This window comes from Rhinolophus sinicus, chromosome 16 (assembly GCF_057876585.1).
Source record: "Rhinolophus sinicus isolate RSI-liver-muscle chromosome 16, RSI-T2T, whole genome shotgun sequence".
Lineage (NCBI taxonomy): Eukaryota > Metazoa > Chordata > Mammalia > Chiroptera > Rhinolophidae > Rhinolophus > Rhinolophus sinicus.
This window is the reverse complement of record NC_142516.1, coordinates 92,342,086-92,354,841: the sequence shown is the minus strand read 5'-3', so window position 1 is coordinate 92,354,841 and position 12,756 is coordinate 92,342,086. Positions and strand designations below refer to the sequence as shown.

The following is a 12,756-nucleotide window of genomic DNA, read 5'->3' as shown; positions in this document are numbered from 1 at the left end:
ATTTCTCATTTCTCTGAGGCTCTATTAATTGTTAATTTTTCTTTATTCTTTCTGTGTTGTTGCTCATTGGATTGCATAATATTTATTGATCTATCTTTAAGTTCACAGATTCTTTCTTCTGCCAGTTTAAATGTTTTAGGACCCCACCAGTTAATTTTTCATTTTAGTTATTTCACTTTTCAACACCAGAATTTCTATTGAGTTTTTTTCTTTTTAAACACTTTCTATTTCTTTATTGTTATTTTCCATTTAATGAGACATTGTCATCACATTGCTTTAATCATCAGTTCCTTTAGTTCTTTGAATATATTCATGACAGCTATTTTGAACTATTTGTTTGCTAAGACATACCTTTGAGCCCTCTTGCAGACAGTTTCTGCTTCCGGCTTTTCCCCCCCACTATGTATGAGTCATACTTTTCTGTTTTTTTGGTGTATCTTAAAATGTTTTGTTGTACACAGGACATTTTAGATAATATATTGTCACATCTCTGGATACTGATTACCTAACTTCCTGTCTGGGGCTTGTTGTTTGCTTATTTATTTGTTTAGTAACATGGTTGGTCTATTTCAGTGAAGCCTATTTCCCCCACAATGTGAAGCCACTGATGTCACTGCACAGAGGCACAGCCTTGGGAACGTACATAATCACTCTGATAGTATTGTGGCAGAGCTTTCTTTGTCTCTTTCCCTGATCTCTCTGTTAGGCTGTCTTCCCCCCTTTGATAACACGTCCAGCTATCAGGCTCCACTGATTACTGCCTGATTGCTCTATTGTTTTTTACAATGCCCTGGGGCATAAATTGCTCCACTCTCTGATCCAATTAAATTCAGGCTCCTTTTCAGGGGTAGTTGTTGAAGCCACTCTTTGAGATTAGTTCTGAGACCTGGAAGGCTTTTCTTAGCTATTTTCCTGGTTCTTTTGATAAAGTAGCTTACCTACAGTTTATCTTGTTGCTCTATTGAACCTATCAACTTGCTCCTCATTGCTTACCATAAAAGTCTACATTGTTTTCAAGAGTGTCTTTAGACTTGAATTTCTTCACCACTCTATTCCAAATAAAGCCAATTTCTTTGCCATAAAAATAACAGTGCTTCAGCCATTTTTGTTCTTATGGCCTGTCTCTACCCTTGGGCAAAATCTCTTAGTCATAATTCTGCTAAGGGGTAGGGATAGTGACTGTTCGTCTTAGATGAGGATGGGAAATGGTGGTAGCCTGCCTCTCCCCATGAGATATCATAGCTGTTGACTAACTGAGAGAGGAAGCTGTCATCTTGGCCACACCCACCTAGAGTGGAGCTTTCATCATGCTGAGATGGAGGGTGCAGAAAAGGAAGGGAGTGGGTCATGGCTCAGGTATCATCTGCTCTCATCGTTCTTAGTGAGATTTAATAGATTTTTTACACAAATGTTTCTTCATTTGCAATATGCCCATAGAATACTTTGCAGAGACTTTACATGATTGCAATTTTTTAAAAAACAATTTTCACCAATTATGTTGTTTCACTAGAGAAAATGTCCATAGAGCTCCTCATGCCACTCATATGGAAGTTGTCTCTCTTATGTGCTCCTTGGTTTTATTATGATATAAACTGTACCATTTGTTTATTGAGGGATTACTATGCACCTGATACGTTATTTCTATGAAAGTCTATATTCTTGAATAGTCCAAGGACACAAAGTACTTGGAAAAATATATTCTTCTGATATGCTGGACTTGTTTGAAAAATAGGAAGGCCTACATATTTTTATAATTAAGCCCCTTTTATGAGAAACTAAGGTTAAATTAAGGCATATTCAATTAGGCACTGGTGGTATAAAAATATTAAGACCTTCTTCTCCAAACCCTGAAGGTATGCATACTATTTGTGAGATTTATCTGCTAACAGAAAAGACCATTGTATAGAAATTTGATATATAGTGGAGGTTACATTAAATTTAGGAAAATTATATACACAAAGAGTTGGGACAAGGCATGCTTCCACAAGTAGCTCCAACCCCTCCACACACACACACACACACACACACACACACACTATATTTGCCTTCATTAAAAGGAAGAGCTGGGAAAAACAGAACATAATCATACCATTTGCAACAACATGGATGGACCTAGAAGATATTGTGCTAAGTGAAATAAGTCAGACTGAGAAAGACAAATACCATATGATCTCACTTATATGTGGAATCTAAAGAAGAGAATAAATGAGCAAACAAAACAGAAATAGACTTAGAGATACAGAGAAAAAACTGATGATTGCTAGATGGGAGGGGAGCTGGGGATGGGGGAGGTAAAGGGATTAGAAAGTAGGAATTAGTCAACAGGATATAAAATGCAGTATGGTAAATATAATTAATAATGTTGTAAAGATTATGTAGGGTGCCGGATGGGTACTGGACTTATCAGGGGATCAATTCATAGATTGTGTAGATGCCTGACCACCGTGGTATGCACTTGATGTAGAATAATATTGAATGTCAACTATAATTAAATATATAGTATGTAGTCACGGATGTAAAGTACAACATAGGGAACATAGTCAGTGGTATTGTAACAGCTATGTACGATGTCAGAGGGGCAGTAGACTGGGGGAAGGGAGTTATCACTTTGTAAATGTCAATCATTATGTTGTTTTGTACACCTGAAACTAATATAAACAAATAAAATTAAGAAAAAAAGGAAGAGCTGGACGAAGGGAATGTGAAAGCTAGAAAGTAATTTAGAGACCCACTTCTTGTGTACTTGGAGTCCTGTGTTGTCAAATCCTCCTGTTCTCTCCCTGTGTGGCACTGCTACTTTTCTACTAATGGAATGAACAATACTTGAATATAGATAAGGATTGAATAGGATTTTTCCATGAACATGTTCAATGGCTTAATTGACTTATGTATTGATTTAATAAACTTAATTTTCATTCTTAAATAAATAATAAATGAATGTTTACCACATGCCATGGTGCCTCTATTAGGATTTCTGACTCTGCCTTCATTCCAAAATATGGGCTTGTTTGTTTTTTTAAACTTTTTCATATTCTACTCATTTGATTTTGTGTAATCTAAAGTCAGTTATTGACTAACTTGGTTAGGAAGGAGGTTCTGTATAACTGAAAAATAGTATCAAAATGTAATAGGTTTAGTATATATTTATTGTTGAAATTACATTTGATTTTTTAGCAACTCGTTTACTGTTTAATGGCATCATCCCAAATTGATTGGGTGTACACTTATTGTGAAAATGATATCTGATATATCATGGGGACACTTTCATTGTTCTGGGGATATCATGTGACATTATACAGAATGATATGAGAACAATTTAAAGGCATTGGAAATGACATTTAATTGCTAATGCAAAAGGGCCATTGCTACTTATTAAACACTGATTATTTCTTCTTTGTCATATTGGAGCATTTTTCTAAGCATCAGGACAGACCTGAGTTGCAATACCTGCAGGCCCCGTTCCCTGTTCCCTCTTCCCTCTGCACGCACCTGATTCTTCCCCTCCTAGTCCTGACCCAGGAGTCAGGAAGCCACGTATGTGAAGGTTCCACTTTCATGTGCACATGCAGCCATCTGTGACCTCACCGTTAGGGGGCGCTGCTGGCAGAGGAAGAGGCGCCATTGATGCAGCCTGACACCTATTGGTTCTCTAGATATTTCCACCCCTTAGGCACTTTCTAATATGGAGATTCTTCATTGATTTTTAGATACTGAATTTTTACAAATGGACGGTTTTAAAAAAGTATGTTTTATCTGCAACCTGATTACTCTTTCACTAAAAACACGGCTGAGGATTTGTATATAAGCACTTGGTGTCAGGTGAAAGTTGTTAGATGGGTTGACAAGGGCAATTCTACAGAATACTGGGAAGCTTGGCCCTTTTCCCTTTGAAATTTCGTATCAAAGAGCATGTGTGTGTGTTGATAACATTCTGGTTCTACCTGGAACTGAGAGGCTTCTTGTAGTGCTGTGGTGATTATGGCAGTGGCAAAGAGTGGAGCCCCGCTCAGAAACAGTGGGGCCGAGATGATGGATCTGTACTGTGATGTATTATTTCAAGAGCTGGATTTGTACATATCTGGGAACTAATTTTAAAGTTTGCACTAATATAAAAACAGGTCATAGAAAGAAAAAGAAAAGGAAAAGAAACCTAACATTAATTTGAGTACCTATCGGTTTCTGTGTTACAAGCAGTGTTACTTGTACTAACCCTGCAAGGTCAGTTTTACCATCTGCAGTTCCTCCTGGAGGAGAATACTGAGGTTCTAAGTGTCAGTCAAGTACCCGAGCTCACACAGCTAGTGGTTGGAGAGCCCAGGTTTCTAGCTGGCCAGCACCAACAGTCTGTGCTCTTTCTGTCTCATTCCTGCAACCCACAAAAGGTTAGTAAAGGATTCTTTGTACCTGTTTCCATCACTTACTACCTACTGCTTATGATTGCTAATGAATAGCTGCCACAAAGGTTTCTTGCCCCTTGTATGTCAGATTTTAAGGTGCATCTCAATTTCACAATTCTAGGGTAACTTGCAACCATAAGTGTTCTCATGCCTTTCAGCTTCCTACCCACTTCGTACAGTTCTTTCCGAGCCTGGAGAGGGTCACTTGTCTGTTTTCCTGTTATCCACCTGCTGCCTGTCCTCTTGGAGTTCTCTAAAGCCCCTAGCCCCCATTGAGGGGCTTTCTCATAGAGCAGTATTTGTGGACGTGCTGAATCGGACCCTGCAAGATGCCTTGTGGTCTGTTTTTGACAGAGTGGGTTCATACTCACACTCGGTGTATTCTCTATCTTGCTGTCAACTGAGACTTTTTGTTGGTTTGTTTGGGTTTATTTTTGCAGATTTAAAGAAAGTCTCCAGTTCGAATGCTGCAAAATCCAGCCTGCCGAAATCGGGCCTTCGCCCTCCTGGATACGCGCGTCTCCCGGCCGCCAAGCTGGCGGCGTTCGGCTTCGTGCGGAGCTCCGGCGTGTCTCCCTCGGTCTCCAGCTCGCAGGCCGTGGACAGCGCGCCGCCCGAGTCCAGCCGCCTGGCCCCGCGTAAGTGGGCGTTCTCCTGCGGGCAGGCGCCTCTCCGCACGTGGGGGGCGGGGGAGGGGGGAGGGGGCCGGGGGAGGGGGGACAGGCTTCCTTTTCTTCATGTGGTAGGCTAACAATTTGGGTCGACTACCTGTAGCTGCCATTATTGGGGTTTTAAGAATAATCTACGGAAGAAAAGTAGCCCGTTTGGCACTAGCATTTTCTCAGTTATGGGGAATTAATGTGCTGGAAAAAAGACTTTTAAACTCCTCATGAATCTAAAACATGAATCATCCAGGGACTGATCGCAGGAGCCCTTTGTTTCATGGATAATAAGTAAGAAGTCAAAGATCCAATGACGAAACATGTTAGACGTGAAGTATTAATGGGAAAATCATCACAGGCACCTGTGAGTACCTGCAGTGCCAGCATACCGGCGGATCACGCGACCGGGTGTCGCAAAGTTGATGACGTTCTACATGGGAAAGCACAGCTGAGGGTCTGCAAGTCTGTGCCCCGGAAGGGCCGTGTTAACCGAGATGGGTGCCGTCCAGGCCTGGTTCCTGAGATGGGTGTTGGGAGCTGTATTTTAAAGTATGAATGGATAGCCTCATAGCAACCGGTGTCCCTAACGATGACCCAGAGGCTGCCCCACTCGGCTGAACTTTGACAACCAACCCCATCTCAGCCCTGTCAACTTCAGGGTCGTTGTTATTGATTCTGAAGCCAGGGCGTCTCAGATGCTGGTTAGCAAGAGTCTGCCTGAGGGCCGGGAAGCTCTGACAGGTTGCCCTGTGGAGCGCTGTTGTGAAGGGATTATAGAAGTTGAATCAATTTGGAAACTTGGAGGATGTGGGGGGGGGGGGGGGGGGAGAGAGAGAGAGGTTGAGAATGAGATTGGTTATATTGTTTTTTTCAGTTTCCTTTCTCCAAGCTTGTTCTTTCTAATCCTTTCTTGGGTTTACAGAGATGGTGTGTGGAACGTTTGTATATTTACAGTTTTAAATTTTGGTTTTCCTGGTTATTCCTAGAAGTAATGCATTACTTTTTCCTTTATCTTGATGTGTTTGTAAGCAGTTTCTAAGAGGTTCTTTGCTGGCTTGGTTTCCTGAAGGTGCTGTGGTCAGGTCTACCTCCCACCAGATCCATTTTAGGAATACCCGTGTACTTAGGGCTGACATCATGGCACAGTAGGTGTCTAAAAATCTGAAATGTGACTATAATAAAGAACTATTTGCAAATGTGTAACTCGTATTTTTAGATATGCATGTGTGTATTCCCAGTCTGAAGATCTTTAAATATAGGAGCAATTACTTGTCACCCTTTTTAGTAGTAAAATTCCCAGTAGCATATTTCTCTTTTAGAGGGAGCACAAAGGAAAAATATCTCATATGGCATATATCTTTCCAAGGAAAGAGTTAAGGTTTTGAGTCCTTAAAAAAAAATTAACCTCAAGCTGACTAAAATCTAGTGCCCTTGGCAGCAGCTTTTGCTAAAGGAAGGCTGACAGTTGTGGACAGAATAATTCCAGGTGTGTTTAGGGCATTTTTAATCACCCCTGCTTCAAAGGATACTAGACAGGGAATCCCTGAGCCCCCAGGGCTTATGTGCCAGAGAAAATAACTCTTAGTTTAAAGACCTCATATTGAAAGCAATATGTACTCTATTCAGAATTTTCTGTTTTCAAAAACAGTATGTTAGAATTGATTTTTATTTGTCATGTCACGATGCATAAAGTTTGTACTTCATCAGTGAACCCCAGATAAACTTCACACCCATTTGAATTGCTGTCTCCGTACCATTAACCATTATGCGTATACTTGTCATGAGAGGGAATGTCAAGAACAATGTGTGTCTGTCCCTTACTGGAGCCGTGCTGCTTTGATGACAGGGTGAAGTAAAACACGAGGCTCCTGAAAGAGCAGCCAGTCCTTCGATGACCTCTTAGGAGCAGAGCCTTGCTGCTTTAGCTCATAGAAACGGCTCACACGATATCAGAGTTGCTTCCTGTTTTGTTCCTTGGAATGTTGGTCTTTCTCCAGACATCACTTTCCCACCGGATTCATTTTAGGAAAACCTCTGTCATTAGCGATTACATCGTGGCACAGTAGATGTCTCAAAATCTAAAATGGGACTATACTGAGGAACTCTTTGCAAACGTACAGCTCATATATTTAGATACTCGCGTGCCTATAAACAGTCTGAACAGGTCCCACAGTGACTGTGGCATGATAAATTTGGGACACTTCTAAGTGATTCTAAGTCCTCAATGTTTCCTGGGCCACCTTGGCTTAGCTGCAACTCTTTTTTTTTTTTTTTTTTGGTCTGTCTACTTATTTTGGCCTACCTAATTTCCTGGGTTCTGAGGGACAAGTGAGGATGAGTGTGGAGAGGGGGCGCCGTGAGCCCCCTGGATGTGGTCTCAGCTGTTCTCTGCTCATCAGCCCTCCACACAGGGCTCGGGCTCTGTGCCGTCAGTGCCACCCCAGTGGGCAGTGGCTTCCTATGTGACAAGGTTTGACAAATAGAGCAGACCTGGGTAAGTGGATTATGTCTGTAGGTCCTTCGAACCTGATGGCCTCTGAGCATCCAGTCCACCCCCTCATTGTATAGCTGAGCAAACTGAGATCAGGATGGCTCGCTTGGGGTCCTGGGCCTGTGTTCTCTTGCCTCTAGTTAGTTCTTAAAGCTGCCATGGAGGGGAAAGACACACCCATGATTTGAAGCCTTTTCTTCCAATGAAGCAAATTTTAGAGTCCGAGTTGCCTAGAGAGTCGCCCCAGGCCGAATCCACCTGTCCTCAGCCCTTCCAGTGTGGTCAGCAGGGAGCTTTAAGGGCGTGAACACTGTCAGTGGCGGGAGCATTCCATTTTGTGCAGAAGACGGCTCTCCTTGTCAGAATGTGCTTTAGGTGGGCTCAGGCTGCCCCCTGCCCTTCCCGACTAGCAGCCCAGTTTCTCTGGATTAATACAGACCCTGTGTGATCACTGCTCTGCAGAAGACAGTTCTTGGCACCTCCCTTCCTTTGCAGGTTTGCCCACCGCGTGAAGATTATGAGGTTGGCCCATCTAGAAGCTCAAATAGAACTTGAAATCACACTACTTAGTGACCCATAGCTTTAAGATTGAATTGAACAGGAGAAAAGTAATTCTCTAACTTGAAACAAATTTAAACTTAAAATCATAGCAGGTCTGACCCAGTATGTAGCTCATCATTTTTTTTATAGTTTTCAGAGAAGGAGCAGAAATCTCCAATATGTACCTTAGCCAATAGAAAGTTAGGGAAAAACAATTACTCTAGAATTTAGTGTTGGTTAACGTACTGTAGACTAAAGTATACCTAGTTGTCAGGTTTATCGGCAGTTAGCTGTAGACTTGATTTTCTCAGTGGGTAAGTAAGTGTAATTTAAAGTTAAAACTTTGGGTGTGTGTGTGTGGCGGGGAAATAGGAAGACTTAGGGTTTCATGAATTAGTCATGAATGAATATAGATCATATCACCCAAGGGTAGAATAATTTATGTGGAGGATCCTATGTCGTGTATTCTGAAGAGCACCTAACCCATTGGGTGCTCAAGAAACAGAAAACATCAGAAAAGAATATAAAGAAAGTGACTTTTGCAGCTATCCTGCCCAATTTCTCCTCCACCTCCTCTCTTTTTAAATACCGTCATGTTTTCTCTATGGGGTGAGCTAAGACCAGAAATCATAGACAGAGAATTTGAAAAGAGAAGTCCAAAAGAAAAATGAAGGTTTTCTCTCCCTGCATTTTCTCGGTGCAGGAAGTAGTAGAATGTTTGGGGAAGTAGGAACGTATGTGAGGAAGTGGACAGAGACTGACATTTGTATAAATGACCATGAAACTAGGATGGATGTGCCCTCAGCCTTAAAAATGATAGCAAGTTGGCTAGAGGTCGTGAGTTGGGGCGGAGGGATGATTTCTGATTGCGGGGGCAGGGAGTTTCTCACAGGGCTTGCAAGCTGGGCAGTGTTTGGGGAGGTGGAGGTGTGCTCTGGGAGCTACTTCTAGCGGAGCTGTGGGTGGGTCCAGGAAACCTCCTGAACCTAAGGGATTGCCATTCCTGGTGTAGCCTGCCCATTCATTACGTTGTCTGTCTCCTGAATACTGAGGGCTGTGTGTTTGAGCTTCCCAGGTTTGTTCTTACAACGCATCCACTTCAATTCTTTCATCTTCCCTTTGGCCATCACAGCGTCAGCTGTTAGCAGTTGGGACATGATACTGAATCTGTATTTCCAGCCCCGTCCTCTCTCTAGAATGACTCACCTACATTTCAAAGGACCTTCCAAATATCTTCAACTGGGTAGCTCAAGCCACCTCAAACTGAACATTTCCCCAAAAATGAATCTTCCATTATTTTTTACCAACCCATACCTCCTCTCAAAGTTGCTCTATCTTCTAATGATATCTAGCATCTCCTGGCTACCGAGGTTGGACATTTTAGAACCAGCATTATCTCTCCCCTTCTTTCTGCTTTCCTTTGTCTTCAGTGATCAAATCTGACCAATTCTTACTCTCTCACATTTACCCCACTCGCAGTCTTCTCACCTCATCATCTTAGTTTTAATCATCTTAGTTTTAATAATAGTTCTCACCTAAACTCTTCTCCGTATGTCTTCACTGTCTAATCCATCAGGCACTAGATCATTTTCCCTTCAACCCTGTTTTGATTTGTGTCCCTGTTCCAGGTCCTGGATGTTCCAGGTCCTCCCTGACCTGCCCAGCTCCTTCTCACCTTCCCCACACACCATCTCCCTGACACACACCCTCAACTAGCCAACTAGAATTATGCACATTTTTCTCTGAGCGCTTTGTACATTCCTGCCTTTGGGTCTTGGTGTGAACCATTCATCTCTGCAATGCTCTCCCCTGCCCCAAATCTCTCTGTAGATTATGTCATTTTCAGGTGCAATTCAAATATCATTTCCTCTTAAAAAAAAAGCCTTCCTTCAACTGTGAACCCAAAATGAGCTTTTCTCCTGGGAACTTCTCCAGCCCCTCGCTTGCATCATTTTTTTGTGGATTATCACATACCGTCTTATTGCAATTATTTGTTTCTATGTCTTGTCTCCTCTATGGATTGTAAGGTTTTGAGGATAACAGCTATGTTCCCATAATTTTAGTATCCCTCATGCTACCTAGCATGGCCTTTACAGTAAATAGTAGAATTTCAAGAGACATTCTCTCCCAATAGAAACGTTTTCTCTTAGGTAAGAGTATGGAACATGAGAGACCTTGGAGAGTAACTTGGACAGCTTTCTGAAGTATTTTGCATTGGGAAAACATTTTCACTTTATCAAAACTTTTGCAGGTCTTGAGAGTTGGTGAAGTTCATCATTGTGGTTTTCACAATTTTCTAGAATCTCTAAAATGTTGCTTCCATTGACTCTGCTGTACCCACAGATAATTTTTACAACTCAAAGAATAGAAAAGATAATAGGTCCTTTAAAGTGTAATTCTATTCAGAGATAAATTATCATGTAGACAGACCTAATAATCTCACAAATGTCTGCTAATCTATATATCTCTTTGAATATAATTAGCCATTTAAAAAGAATTGGGCTAAAACCCTATTGTTGAGGTTTTTCATGAGAGAATTTCAAAGTTTCCAAAATTAAATATCTCTACTTGAAGACATTAGATATTCTCATTAAATTCTAGAGTTTTATTTCTTGTTTTACTACTTAAATAAGTGCACGTTCTTTATTGAACAGGATTTGGGTTCTGGGGATAATCAGAACTGGAAAATCACTAGCCTTTTTGGAGGATTAATCAATGAAAATGAAGGTTGATATGAAAGCCTTTTGCAATGCTAACTTCAGTGTTTATGCTCATGAATACTATAAAATACATTTATACACATAACATGTTTTATTTTTTTATATCTGGCATGCATTCTAAATAAGGCCAGAGTTGACAAGAAGTGTTATTAATAACTCCTGGTGAAATAGCCATTAGCCTGTCTCATGTTCCCTTGGCAGAGAGGGAGTCATTTTTTATTCATGGAAAAAGGAGCTGGAAGGGACCTGTGAGGTCAGATTTCAGAGACGCTATTGCCTATTTGAGATTAAGCCTTATTGACATTGTATATTCTCTTTCACAACACTCAGACACGGACCAGGTCCACCCAGAGATGAGATTAGAATGTAAATGTATTTTGTTTTGTGTTTAAGAAAGTTGGCCATTTATGGTTGTAAGGTAAACTGAAATTTGGGGATAATATTTCTATTTATAGTAAAAATCACTTCTAGTTGAACTGCCCATTTTTTCTTGGCTGTCTCGCTTTGTTAAGATCAGATTGGCCGTTTGGCCTTCCCCTATCTGTACTCTTTCAGCATCTGTTATTGGGTGAGAATGGAGTTCGGTGCCACAGCTGCTGTGACGCGGACACCGTTATCCTTGCCCTTGTGAAGTTAGAACCAGTGGGGAGATAGGAGTGCGCAGACGCAGCCATGCAGGGAGCGGTTAGTGGGGCTGTGGTTGGAGAGGGCACAGCATTTGGTGGGCAGGTCGGGGAGGACATACATGAAGGAGGAAGCATCTTCTCCTCCGGAGTGGGGGTGGAAAAAGACCACACCACCCTCGGGCCCTCTCCTGGCTGTCTCAGCCCTTCTGCATTGTATCTTTGGGTCCAATTGCTCCACACTGGTTTTAGGTAATGACAATGTTGTGGATTTGCTGAACAATCCAGCAAAGGAACAAAACAAAGCAAAACACAAAACCAATGGCAAAACAACAGTAAAAGAATGTGACAAGAGTGTAGAACAAGGAAGACCTTAGAGAGTAATTTGGGCAGCTTTTGATAGGCAAGTTTTTGATAATCCTTGAAGCTGGACGGTGGAACTGAGAGAGTTCATTATGTTATTTACTTCACCTTTTTTGTATGTTCAAAAATTTCTATAAAAGAAGGTTAAAATCCCATCTTCTCTCTATGTGGACTTTCACTTCTTAGCAGACGTCATAGCATGGTGGTGAAGACCCTGGTCTCTGGAGGTAGACTTTCTGGGTTTGCACCCTGCCTCTGCCATTTACTAGCCTGTGACTCAGGAAAAGTTACTTATTAATCTCTCTGTGCCTTGGTTTCCTCATTGTAAAATAATAATAATGTCAATAATAATAAATAAAGTAAGTACAAAAACCACCATAGGATTGATGGGAACATTAAATGGAGTTAGTAGGTGGGAAGTGCTTAGAACACGGCCTTACACAATAATAATAAAGTTCTTTTGGCCATTCCCATCCACTGGCCCTGTTCATGAAGCTCTGTATGGAGAAGGATTTAAAAGCTCAGTCGGGAAATGGCCATGATGGATTAACTGTGTCTGGCATGGGGTCAGGAAGGGGCAGTGATAACATCTAAGCCAGGGAGATGACATCCATTCATTCCTAAAGTTTTATAGTCAGCGCTCTCCTGTGTGGTAAGTACCTTTCCGAGCATTACACTTAAACATATATAATTTGTGAAACATTAAGGCAGGCAGCTCTGGAAGTTGATCAGATGATTTTCATGGGAGTCTCTTACCTTAGAGCTATAAGTTTGCGGTTGTTTGGATATTTATAAAATATAGGCAAGGAAAATTGAGTTCTTTATCTAAAAGGGATGTGCCACGTCCTTAGCATGTGATCATTTAAGAAAATACATTCAGTTGGGTTCCCTTTAAGTGAAACATATTTATGCAAGGTGACTAATACATACCACATTAATCTAAGCTGATGGCATTTCAAA

The 12,756-nt window shown here is 41.3% G+C and overlaps 1 protein-coding gene across 3 annotated transcripts in view; it reads left to right on the top strand.

Annotated features, from left to right (window-relative positions):
* MTUS2 (microtubule associated scaffold protein 2) overlaps positions 1–12,756 on the top strand; it is a 530,400-nt gene that overhangs the window by 227,280 nt on the left and 290,364 nt on the right. For all 3 annotated transcript variants that reach the window (XM_074330069.2, XM_074330067.2, XM_074330068.2), the window contains one exon: positions 4,838–5,035. In XM_074330069.2, coding sequence (XP_074186170.2) covers positions 4,838–5,035 — 198 coding nt within the window. The remainder of the gene's footprint in view (positions 1–4,837; positions 5,036–12,756) is intronic.